The 12,663-nt window shown below is 45.3% G+C and overlaps 1 protein-coding gene across 3 annotated transcripts in view; it reads left to right on the forward strand.

Moving 5' to 3' along the window:
• SMARCAL1 (SWI/SNF related, matrix associated, actin dependent regulator of chromatin, subfamily a like 1) overlaps positions 1-12,663 on the forward strand; it is a 55,127-nt gene that overhangs the window by 33,271 nt on the left and 9,193 nt on the right. For all 3 annotated transcript variants that reach the window (XM_067570122.1, XM_067570124.1, XM_067570123.1), the window contains 4 exons: positions 4,639-4,857; positions 7,411-7,481; positions 8,289-8,391; positions 9,475-9,657. In XM_067570122.1, the coding sequence (XP_067426223.1) occupies positions 4,639-4,857; positions 7,411-7,481; positions 8,289-8,391; positions 9,475-9,657 (576 nt within the window). The remainder of the gene's footprint in view (positions 1-4,638; positions 4,858-7,410; positions 7,482-8,288; positions 8,392-9,474; positions 9,658-12,663) is intronic.

Below are 12,663 nucleotides of genomic sequence, written 5' to 3' on the forward strand. Positions count from 1 at the left end.
GGTAGTTCTAAGCTGAAGTGCCCTCTTCAACCTGCACAGTGTGCCAAACCAGAGGGGGACCTTCCCTTCAGTGTGCTATGATCCCACAGCACAGTAGGGCAAATTAAGAACAGAGAATCAGGTCCTACTTTTAATGGGAGTGTTTTGTCTGTGCGTGCAGAACTTAATCCGTGGCCTGCAGCCATGCCCCCTCAAGCGAGACACTCTCTTTGGACCTCACAAGTTCACCACGGTCAGGCCTGTTTAGTATTTGGATGAGAAACGTCAAAGGAAGATGCCCAGATGTTGCAGGTCAGGACTGAGACATTCACTCAATATAGCGCTGGGCGGTATGGTCTTTTAGCTGGGACACAACCAAGATTCTGGCCATTTTTGGTTCCTTTGCATACCTCAGAAGAGTCAGGGTTTTCAGCCCAGTGTCCTGGTCAGTTTCCAATTTTGTTGACTGTTCTGCCTCCCTAAAGTTCCTCTTTTCAGTTTCAGCTGGAAGTGAGGGTGGAGTTCACTTGCTGTCCGAGGCTGCTGGTGTAGCGTTGCTGTGCACTGTTAAAACAGGTGCTGCTTTCTATCGCAGAGGCAGCTGTGCTGTGCTGGTGAGTGGAATTAAACAGAGCGAGAGAGAGTTTGAAAAGCATCTTGAAACCCACTGGAATGAAATGTGCTCTATAAATGAGAGTTATTACTAATAATAAATCCTGTTGTAATCGTTACATTAAACAAAAATTGACAAACCTGAACCATTTAATTTAAAATAAAATCCTGGCATTTCAGCATTTAAAAGAATTGATTTAGTTTCAGGGTAGAAAACTACAAATCTCTGGCAGATGCAATAAGAAAAGATATAAAACAAGAGTTTATTGGTTTATGATCCAATTCCCTGGCATCTCTGCTTTTAAAAAATGCAACAAATGAAATGTCACCTGTTTATTTACAAGCTCAACTCAGCTCTGTTTCTTGAACTAGATGCTGTGAAGCCATTCGTCAAACTGGTTGAGGTTGGCAAATAACAAATAAAAAAATTAAGTAATGTCTAGATCAGCACATGCTCTGAATTTGTAAAGTTTTGGCAGCTTCTGTTAACAGTGTAATAAATTTACTGACTCAAGTGAGATGCTTTAACACTTTGATAAGAAATTCCCAGTGGAAGCATTTTGTTCTGGGATGTTATGGACCAAAGCCAGATGGGTGTGTTGGCAGAATCAACTTCTATTCATTTCTTCCTTTTTTTTTTTTTTTTTTTTTCAGTAGAAGGTATCAGAGTATGTTTTAATCGTTCTAATAATAGACTACTGTTCTACACCATGTCCTACTGAACATATAACTATAACCTTTTCAATTTTCAGTTATCTAGAAATGACCCACGAGGAACTCACTGGTAGGATTTGTTATTAAAATTCATGTATAGATATGATATAGCGGTAAAGTTACATTTACTACTGTGTGACTCCAGTATGATGCCAGTGTAACACCACAGGAACCAATCATGTAACATTGGCATGAAGCAGTGGCAAATCATGCTCCTTATCTAAATGATATAATGACGGAGACATTAACGTTGAACGGAAGCGAGCTGTAGTGTGATGAAAGGGGCCAGTGACTGAAGTCTGCTCAGAGGAGGTACAATGCGCTCAGTGGTACTGCATCATGATGACGTTAGCATCCTTTTCTTTCCTGCCTATGTGCCTCTTCCCTAAGCAGTGTTGTCCGCCTTCGGATGTCACAGAGGTCAATGGCTCATCCCATCTTATGCCACTCTCCTGTCAGTGGCTTCCAGTCAGGCATTAAGCAGTGTGACCTACATCTGTCACGTGTGGTTCGTTCTCTCTCTCCCTGTGCTCGCCTGGGGGAGAACTGTGTTGTGGAGTGTTTTTGTTTTGGTAGGCTTTTACTTTTCTGGGGTGGAGAAGGGGAGTTGGTGGTGGTTTGGTTTTTTTTAATGAACATGCTGTCTGTGTCTGTGTTTAGAGAGGGTAGGTTGAAGTGTGCCTCACGCTTGGAGCAGAAGGTGATGAGTTTGTGATGGTCCATGTTTCCTTAGATTGTAAACTCTTCGGGGCAGGGACTGCCTTTTTATTCTGTTTGTACAGCACTTAGCCCAATGGGGTCCATGACTGGGCTCCTAGGTGCTACAATAATTAATAATAACAACAATAATAATAGAAATCTGTTCGTCTCGGATCAGCTCCTGAGGAAGCTCTGTCTCCTGCACAGACACGCTTTACCCTTGTGATAGAAAACTCCACTGGGCTATAGGAGTAGACCTCTATTCCAGAGCTTTTGGCTCTATTTGATATGCTGGGCCTGGGCCACTGAGTTCCTCGAAGATAAAGACTCCGACCTTGAGATGTGACTCCATCCTTGGCCCCTCTCCAGAGACCACCAGCAAGAGTGAGAATTGGCACTGATCACAATCATGATTTTGCACAATCAGTTTTCAGTATTTTTTTTTTTTTATAATTGAAAGTAAATAAGTAATAAATAGACCATGGTTCCATTTGTGAAATTTCAGCGGAAGTCTCTGCTCTCTGTCCCTGTAATAAATCCATCCGAGTGCTGGAACAGCAGAGTAGGATTATATGGGAGTTCTGATGAGGGAAAGCAACTTTCGATTGAAATTCCATTTACAACACTGTTTAATTTTGATCACCACATTATGTTAAATTAGATGTTGTAGCAGTTCACATGATTCAGAGAAGGGCACGAAGGTTAATCCCAGAACTAAAGACTATAAGTAAGTTAAAATCCCCATTGCTTGTGTAGCCTGGAGAGGGGAAAACGTGTTGAGGCATCTGAATTGGCGAATATATCAATTTTAATGGCATTGGTTGTCGACTTAGTTGTTCTCTGCTGAAGCAGATAAGAGAGCAATATGGTGTGACGTTCAGGAGAGCACATCCAAAGCGGTTTTCAAAATCAGGTTTCCAAATAAACAGTTCTCCAGTTTGGGAAAAAATACTGATTGTGCTGAGTTTTACATCTTCAGATCACTTCACAAACATTAACTCTTTCACCTTCACCATCTCCCCAGAGAGGCAGGTAATCTGATTTTACATCGTTGTTGTTTTGTTCTTTTTAGTACAGTGCAGTGGGAGAACACGCTGCTTTACAGACAGAAAGAGACAGGACCCTACCCTGAGGATCCTATAACCTAAATTACATTTTATATGGTGAAGGATGCTGATAAAGATTGGGAGGGGGAATGAAAGGACAGAGGTCACAGCAGAGATGAGGTTGATGTTATGAATACAGCTTGTTTCTTCCTCTCTGTACCCAAGATCTGGGAGGATACATTAGGCATAGTGGTAGCAGCTTCTGGAAGAAGGAAGTAATGGGAGCATTTAAGGCAAGCTGCAGTGGCAGAACTGATGCCAGGAGTGGAAGGTGCCGGGAGAATGAGCTGATTTATGCTGAGCCATGACTAAATTGAGTTGCACCTGCTTCCTGCATGCTACAGGGAAGCCTCTGAGCCAGACTTGGCAGTAGCAGAAGTAGGTGGTGTATATCACACATCAGGTGTAAGCTGATCAGGAGACAGGGAAAGTGGGGACGTGTGCTGATTCAGCATTCAGTGGGTGTGCAGGACAACTTACACACCGAGGGTCTGGAATTAGGAGGAAAAGCAACTGTTCCAGGACACAAGTGCTGGTAGGTGTCCTAAGGAAGCAAGCCTGCACTTATTCCTCTTCGGGTCGGGCATTAGCCCCCTTTGCTTAAGTGGGTCTGGAAGCCCCTGACACCAAAACCCAATTACACCCTGAGGAGTTTTGTAACCATTTATATAAAAGCATATCAGGCAAGGGAATAGGTACAGAACAATGGGCTGAAAGGGGATGGGGGATTTAAGGGAATTCAACAACCGTGAAACAACATGGTCTCCTCCCGCACTTCCGGAGGTGCCCAAAAGCTTTGCCTGTGTCCCCCCCTCGGTTTGTGCCGCCTCGCCTGAGGCCTCTAGTCCCCCCAGTGATGCACACACAGTTGAGATGCGCTAGCCTGATGAAATATGTTGTGCCTTTGGTGGCTGCTTACTCTGGACCTCTGGCCTGGTGATGTGCTGCTCCTCCGCTACTCAACCTTCACCTTCCCTTGGGTGTTCACCTCAAGTCCCAGTCTAGCAGTGTCCATCGCAGACCTGTTCCCAGGCTCTCACACACCTGAATCCAGTGCAACACAGTCGTCCTTCCTTCCACCAATGTCCCCTCACCCAAGACAGCCAAGATGGTGCCCCAGCCCTCCCCACTGTCCTGGAATCTTCTGGCTTCCTGCCCCTCTCAGCCGTTGACTTTCCAATAATATCTGAGCACCTCGCATGTAAAATCAATAGCAGTAGCAAAGTCCCAGTGGACTTCATGGAGTCTATGGTATTTCTTCCTTTTCGGGGGAAAAACACTGCTGGGAGTATGGCTTTTGGCATAAGGACTGGAGGGTAGAAGGGGTTATCAGCGTTGAATGTCGTTCTTATGTGGAAAGGCTTTTTCAATGGAGGAAGGCTTTGCTGCATTTCCTGAAGACAGGCAGACTCTGGTTTTGCCTCTTCTCTTCTGAGAGTTTGTTCCCTAGCCAAATCCCCTTGATCGAAATTGACTTAAAGGTTCTTGTGATGTTTGTTGCTGATGATCATGCTTTGCTCTTCCCCAGATGCCATGGGGCTGGGACTACTCCAGATCTTCCAACCTAGGAGAACTGAAGCTTTTGCTTGAAGAATCAATCATGATCCGGCGTCTGAAATCAGACGTGCTCTCCCAGCTTCCCGCAAAGCAGCGCAAAATGGTGGTGGTGGCTCCTGAAGGCGTTAATGCAAAGACCAAGGCTGAGCTGGCCGCTTCTGCAAAGGAGATGGCCAAAGGATACAGAAGTGTGAGTCAGAAACTGTTACCATGATGGACTGTTGATATTTCAGGTGTTTCCATTTCTCAAGGCTAGTGGGCATTTTTTAGCTCACTTTTTTTTTTTAAATCAGTGGAAAACAATTCCCAGATTCTTAGATCAGCATCAAAATGTACAGCAGATGTTATTGAGGGTACTATTTTTAAATGGTTCTCTTGGGTATCCAAGAACATAAAACATCAATAATCATATAACAGGTCAGCTTCCTCCTTTCTTTAGTTTCAGCTGTTTCATCTTGTCATGCTGTATATCAATCTTTCATTTCTCCTGTCATTCGCCTTATCCGGTTGCCTTTTATCTCTTCTTCATTCTATTTATGGTCTTTCTCTCCTCTGTATTTACTCTCCTGTCTTGCCTCATAAGCCCCACTTATCTTATAGACATAACAGACAGGGTTGTAAATCACAGTTGTGGCCAACTTTTTTTTTTTTTTTTTTGCCTCTGTGGACAGAAAATGCATATTATAACCATGTTGGAGAGCTGATTATTTTAATTGACTTTTCTGTGGAGCTTATCATATATACCTTGACTTTAGCAAAGCTTTTGATACGGTCTCCCACAGTATTTTTATCAGCAAGTTGAAGAAGTATGGGTTGGATGAATGGACTATAAAATGGATAGAGAACTGGCTAGATCATTGGGCTCAACGGGTAGTGAACAATGGCTTGATGTTTAGCTCGCAGCCAGTAACAAGCGGAGTGCCCCAGGGGTCGGTCCTGGGACTGTTCAACATCTTCATTAATGATCTGGAGGATGGGGTAGATTGCACCCTCAGCAAGTTTCCAGATGACACTAAGGTAGGGGTAGATACCCTGGAAGGTAGGAATAGGATACAGAAGGACTTAAACAAACTGGAGGATTGGGCCAAAATAAATCTGATGAGGTTCAACAAGGACGAGTGCAGAGTCCTGCACTTAGGACAGAAGAATCCCATACACAGCTACAGACTGGGGACAGTTCTGCAGAAAAGGACCTGGGGGTAACAGTGGATAAGAAGCTGGATATGAGTCAGCAGTGTGCCCTGGTTGCCAAGAAGGCTAACGGCATATTGGGCTGCATTAGTAGGAGCATTGCCAGCAGATCAAGGGAAGTGATTATTTGCCTCTATTAGGCATTGGTGAGGCCACATTTGGAGTATTGTGTCCAGTTTTGGGCCCCTCACTACAAAAGGGATGTGGATAAGTTGGAGAGAGTCCAGTGGAGAACAACAAAAATGATGAGGGGGCTGGAGCACAGGACTTATGAGGAGAGGCTGAGAGAACCAGGCTTGTTTAGTCTGCAGAAGAGAAGAATGAGGGGGGATTTGATAGCAGCCTTCAACTACCTGAAAGGGGGTTCCAGGGAAAATGGAGCTATGCTGTTCTCCATGGTAGTAGATGACAGAACAAGGAGCAATGGTCTGAAGTTGCAATCGGGGAGGTCTAGGTTGGATATTAGGAAAAACTTTTTCCCTAGGAGGGTGGTGAAGCACTGGAATGGGTTACTAGGGAGGTGGTGGAATCTCCATCATTAGAGATTTTTAAGCTGCGGCTTGACAAAACCCTGGCTGGGATGATTTAGCTGAGGTTAGTCCTGCTGTGAGCAGGGGGTTGGACTAGATGCCTCCTGAGGTCCCTTCCAACCCTCATCTTCTATGATTCTATGATCTTAGTATCTAAGCTTCTGACAAACTTCAGTTTACCCTCACAACACCTCTGCTATTATCCCTATGTTACAGATGGTGCTGTGAGGCCTAGAAAGACTTTAGTGTTACGTCTACACTGGAGCTGGAAGGGTAATTTACCCGTGCTATCTCTGATTAAGTTAGTGCACTGAAAATCGCAGCAGTGTGGGCGGCAGGACGAATTAGCTATGCCGTGTACATACCAAGGGTTTTGGATGGGATTGTACTCCACAACTAGCCAGGCTGCTATTTTTTAGCATTCTAGCTCAATCAAAGCTAGCGCTTACTGAAATTTACTTGAAATTACACCTCCAGCTCCAGCATAGAGGTACCTCAAGTGACTTGCTCAAGGTCATGCAGGAAGTTTGTGGCAGAGCAGGGTCTCACAAGTGCCCTAGCCGCTGGACCATTTGGTAGATATCTGTGCTAAAACTTGGTTCTCTAACTTGGTTATAACACATTTTTCTGTCCGCACCAGTAAGAAAAAAGCAAGTTATGACATGATTTGGCCACAACTGTGCTTAAGTATGGCTATGTCTGTAGTGCAGACAGGGCCCTTTATACACATCATCTCTTGGGGAAATAAAAATACAATTCACTTGAGAAAGTATTCCTTCAGTTTTATCAGCTTTAATTTTCAGTTGGGGGCAAATTTACTTCTCTCCATTCTGGGGTGTTCCCCAGTCTGAGTAGAACTGGTGCAGTCCCACTGGAGGAGGTGGTAAGGGCAGGATTTTGGTAGCACATGGGGGGGCTCAACAGCACAGTGCCCATTGGCAGGAGTAGACATGCTGGAGCTGCCGGCACCAAGGAGGGAAGGCAGGTCAGAAACTGACATGCAGTGTTTTTCCTCTTTGCAGAAGCAACAGGAGAAGGAAGCTCTACTCCTCTACTATAACAGAACCGCAGAAGCCAAAATACGTTCGGTGGTGTAAGTCTTGAATTAAATTGAGCTGCTGTAGAATTTCTGGTCTGATGTCACTTGGCTGCAGAATTTAAATTCATCTTGCCACAGAGTCTGCCCCCCTTCATCCTCCTCCCCCCCCCCCCCCCCGTCATACTGGCCTGGGCTGTGTTGAAAACAGTGACCTTGTAGTGAAATACTTCATAGTCCTTATTTTATTATCAATCCACCGAGCCATGTATCCTTGCTACAAGCTGAAATTCGATTGACCTGTTCCCAACAATTTGTAAATAACTTTCAATAAGCTTTCCATGTAACAAGCTGTTCTATATTTCTTAGTTGACCGAAAAATAAGTTTCAAGACATCCTGATGAATTTGTTGTCACTCTAAAAGGAAATTTCTCTGAACAACAGCATTAAATAAATGTGTTGTGGGTAATTGCCCACTGGATAACATTATATGTTTCACAAGATGCCTAGTTAGAAATACAAATGGATGAATGGGAGAGACAGATAAATAGAAATGACTTTTTAAGTTGGGCCAGTCTGTGTCTTCAAGCGTGATTTTCAAAGAGACATATAAATAAAAATAGATACATTTGTCTTTCAATGGCCAGATGTCCAGAAAAATAATTGGTGATGTGTCCTTAGATCTTTTTTATAAGTGGGTATCTAAGTAATGAATCAATACATATTATTGAAATCTATTTTTTGTTGACCAGTTTCCTGGTTTCTGCATATAAATGAACAATATCTCTTAGGATTTGAAACAGAAGTGTGCATGGGACAACAAAGACATCAGTAATATAACTTGGATTTTTTGTTTTAATACAGTGAATACATCCTGGATTTACTGGAAAGTGGGAGAGACAAATTCCTAGTGTTTGCTCATCACAAGATTGTACTGAATGCAATAAGCGAAGAACTGGAGAAAAAGGTAAATTATTAAATCAGGTTCCTGTTAATTTTATTATTGTTCCAACTTCAAAGCTGCTGAAGAGTTCTGGCAGGTCAGCTACTTTACGAAAGTTAGCGACACAGATAACTTTCTAATTGAGATCTCTAATGTACCCCCTCGCCATGGTAACTGAGCCTCCAGACTGAGACTGCCCGGGAGGAGGTACATTTTGTGTGCTTGAGGGCTATTGCTGCAGATGTTTCTTGGTGCTCATCACCAGCTGGAGAGGTGTGCGCACAGTGCTTTCAGAAGTGCTGTTTTAGTACCAAATGTTGCCACTGCTGCTTTTCACGGCTCTTCAGAGAAGGTGGTGAGAAGGCAGTGACAAACCAACCCCAGCCACGTCTGCGTTCCTTTCGTTTCTTGCGTCCATGTTGCTCTGACTTTGTGCCTAGCTACTGCATGGAGGCTATGCTTACAAGCCGCATTGTGATCTTTCTCCTGTTTCTAGTGAGGAGGAGAGATCACGTTTCCACGCCTCTTTCAATCTACCAGCTTTTGTGGTGGCTGTGAGACCTGGCAGTAGTAGATAGGAAGTGGTTTCGGTAATTTCACACTGAGAGATCTCTGAGGGTAGTCCTGGGCAATTGCTCATCCTCCCTGACACGGACAGGGTACTGTGGGGTCAGCACCGCTCCTCTTCGGTGATGAAACCCCTGGAAAATGGTTTGCTAACTGCGGCTGCAGCATCATATGTGGGCGACAGTTAGTTCTGCACTGAACATTTTCCTCTATGTCTCCTTTTCACTGACCCAGACTCTGCAGCCTTGTTGCTTTCCCGGGGCCTAGCCATAATAGTGACCTGGATGAAGGATGGCGGGGATGCTGGCTAGTGATGCTGGTTCTGAATTGTGCATTTATGCCCAAATCTAATGGCAGCACTAGAAAATGCTGAAATAAAATTTTAATTTTTTTTTAGCCCTGCCGATGCATTTAAAATTTAACAAAATGCTGTAGATTAGCTCAATGGGTTTTTTGATCTTCACAAACACTGGGGGGAATCCTCTAAAACTTGGGAAAATGAAGACTGGCTAATGATTGTTCTCCGCTCCCTCCTCTCAGCACGTTGGGTATATTCGCATTGATGGCTCCACGTCTTCAGCTGAGCGTCAGTCTCTGTGTCAGAAGTTCCAGTGCTCCGAGAAGCACTCTGTGGCTGTCTTATCCCTCACTGCTGCAAACATGGGCCTGACCCTCTCTTCTGCTGACTTGGTGGTGTTTGCAGAGTTGTTCTGGAACCCAGGTGTAAGGGAAACTAAGTTACTACCATAACTTAAAGTAGCGGGCTCTATGGGAGAGAGCACTGGACTGGGACTCAGGTGACCTGCGTTCTATTCCTAGCACTGCCACTGACCTGATGGGTAACCTTCGGGAAGTCATGTCCCCTCTCAGTGCCTCAGTGTCTCCATCTGTAAAATGGGGCTAAAGCTACTGACACATTGTAAAGTGCTTTGTGAGCGACTGAAAAAAAGTGCTATATAAGAGCAAGGGGGTATTATATTATTATTATTATTATTGTACTGATCAATCATATTGCTGAAAAAGGGAACTGTTTGTAGTGTTGAAGTGTGGAAATGGAATAGTGTTGTGCTGGTTCTTTGGAGGTAGGGAGAGGAATTTAGAGGAGCATCATCCAGGATTTTTCTTTTTCCTTCCCCACTTACTGCTCTTCTGTGCTTCCAAGCCCCAAAACACCTTTAGACTGCTGCAACCCCAGCTGACTGGACTGGCTGCTGAGGCCAGTGAAGTCAGCCAGTGGGGATCACTCAAAAGCGATATGAAGTATTGTTCCCTGTCTCGGAAGCACTCCAGTACTGGATCACGAGAACTGCTCAGTTGGTAGATTTTTTGCTCTGAAGGGGCCCATCATCAATATTGACCTTCTGTGCCCCTCTCTAGGATTAGGGCGTTCCGATTATCCATAGCATCTCATTTTAATCGGCATGTTCCTTGAACCCCAGCGACACGCGGGGGATTCTGCATCTAGCAGCAAATAACTAGGGATGAAGAGGATATCTGAGCTCACGCCTCCTATTCCAGCCACTGTCTCGTTAGGCTTGCGAGTTCCTGCAGCTTCAATATTTTACTGTGTATTGATTTAGATTCCTGGGACCTGATCCTATGAGTAACTTAGCGCCTTTTGACTTTAGTTGTGATAAAGGTGCACACTCTCTTACAAGGGGCACGCTGCACCTTCCAGGAGTGGGCCCCGCCGCAGGAAACTGCTTCCTGAAAGGAAACGAGTGGTGGGTATTAGGCCTCCAGGCTTGCCTAGAGAGTCATCATGGCAGCAGCCATTTTTGGGAACCATTGAGATCTGGTCCTCCAGCAGCTAGAAGGGCTGGGGACCAGCAGCAGCCAATCAAGGCCCAGCAGTCGGAAATAAAAGGAGCTGCCTGCTGCTGCTAGCAAAAGCAGTTCTTGGTTGGAGTCAGAGGTGTAAGGATGGATGCTCACTAGGCTATAGCTAAGGGAATCAGGCTGGGCCAGGGCCCATTGCTGGCCACAGTCCATGGCAGGAGTTCAGAAGGAATCCTGCTGGTTTGGTTCCGGAGAGGGAATTTAGCCCAGAAGGGTAAGAAACTGTTTGGTTTGTAATTGGCCCTGCAGGGCAAAGAACTGCTTCTGTTGGTTGCGCCCTGGAAGGGGTTTGGACTGTGTGACGCGGGTGGAGGGCTGAGCTCCAGACGATTGCTGCAGAGGCAGGTAGCTGGCTGACCGGGCGCTGGGAGCTGAAGGGAATAGCAGCTCCACATCTGGCCTCCGGGAGCGCTCCAGGAAGCGAGCGCAATCTTCTACAAGCCTGTAGTCTAGTAACATAAAAGATTGTGTCCGTATGGTGCCAGCTTGGCTGCCAGTGAGAAGTAACATTACTGGTTATTAATATCAGATCAGGCTAATGGTGAAATCCACACAAACAGCAGAACAGGCTACTCTACTGGTGTGGAAGGAACAGCCCGTTGTTTTTATGTTAGCAGAGAAACAGGGATGAACATTTACCAGAAGTTCCTATTAAACGCACATACATACCCCTGCTACCTTTAATCTAGCTGGCGCAGGGAATACTAGTAATGGCGATGTGGCAGCCTGGGCTTCCCCATGAGCTCATTTCCCCAGTACAAGCCTGCTGGGGACCCTAGGGCCATACATGGTTGCTGGCTCGTGCTGGGGTCCGCACTGCCACATCTTCACTGCTATTTTTACCTGCAGTAGCTAGATCAAAGCCAGCGCAGGCATGCCTACCTACTGCACGGTTACACCTTGGTCTGTGGTGTAGGTCGACCCTCAGTCTCTCTGGGCCTCAATTCCCCAGCTGTAAAATGGGGATATAGCCTTTCCCTCCTTCACAGGGGTGGTTTGAAGAGAATTGCATTGAAGATTGTGAGGTGCTCAGATACTACAGTAATGGAGGGAGCATATCAGCGCCTTGTAAAGATGCTCTGCATTCTGCATACTGCTCTCTTTAATTACTTAAAGAAAATTAATGCTGTTCTTTTCAGCAGCCCATGTGCTCCAGTCCTGCTTCTCTGCATCCAGTCAGGGCAGCAGATCGGATCACAGCTTTGAACTGTGCCTTATAATAAGGAAAGTGTCTCAATTTAAACCAATTTTACCGCTGGCCCACAAAGATCTGTTCTTTCTTTGATCCGCCTGCAAGATGACGTCAGAAATGCCGAGCTATGAAAATGGGGTGGTGGAAGACGTTACTGAAGAGCATGCGTACTTGGTACAATTATCGATCAGTTAGTCTGAGCTAGCGCTTGGCTTGGAAACCTCCAAGGAAAGGAGACTGGAGGAGGAAACCTCTAAGGCTGCCTGAATTGGGACTGGTGACTCATTCAGTGGCAGCGTTCTCTGAGTCAGTTCTGAACCCCAGCACGGTGTTGGCAGGGAGCAGGCTGGGTTGCAAGTGCTGTCTTTCATTTGAAACACGAAACAAAGGACCTGACCACTTGTCATTAGAAATCCAAGTGTGCAGCTTTCAAGAAGGCGGGATGCTAATCCTGGTGCGTTGGCCAGATTCCCTCCTGTTTGCTTAACGTTCACCAGCCCTTTGAGTTGAATAATAATAATAATTCACTCTTATAGCACTCTTCACCAGTAGATCTCAAAGCACTTTACAAAGGAGGCTGTCAGAATATTAGCCCCATATACATATTGAGAAACCGAGGCACAGAGAAGCAACGGGTCTTGCCCAATATTACTCAGCAGGCTGGTTTCAGAGCTTCATATAGAATCCAGGTCTCCTGA

The sequence above is a fragment of the Emydura macquarii genome, unplaced genomic scaffold (genome assembly GCF_026122565.2).
Source record: "Emydura macquarii macquarii isolate MOO-44397 ecotype Brisbane River unplaced genomic scaffold, CSIRO-AGI_Emac_v2 contig_2988, whole genome shotgun sequence".
NCBI lineage: Eukaryota > Metazoa > Chordata > Testudines > Chelidae > Emydura > Emydura macquarii.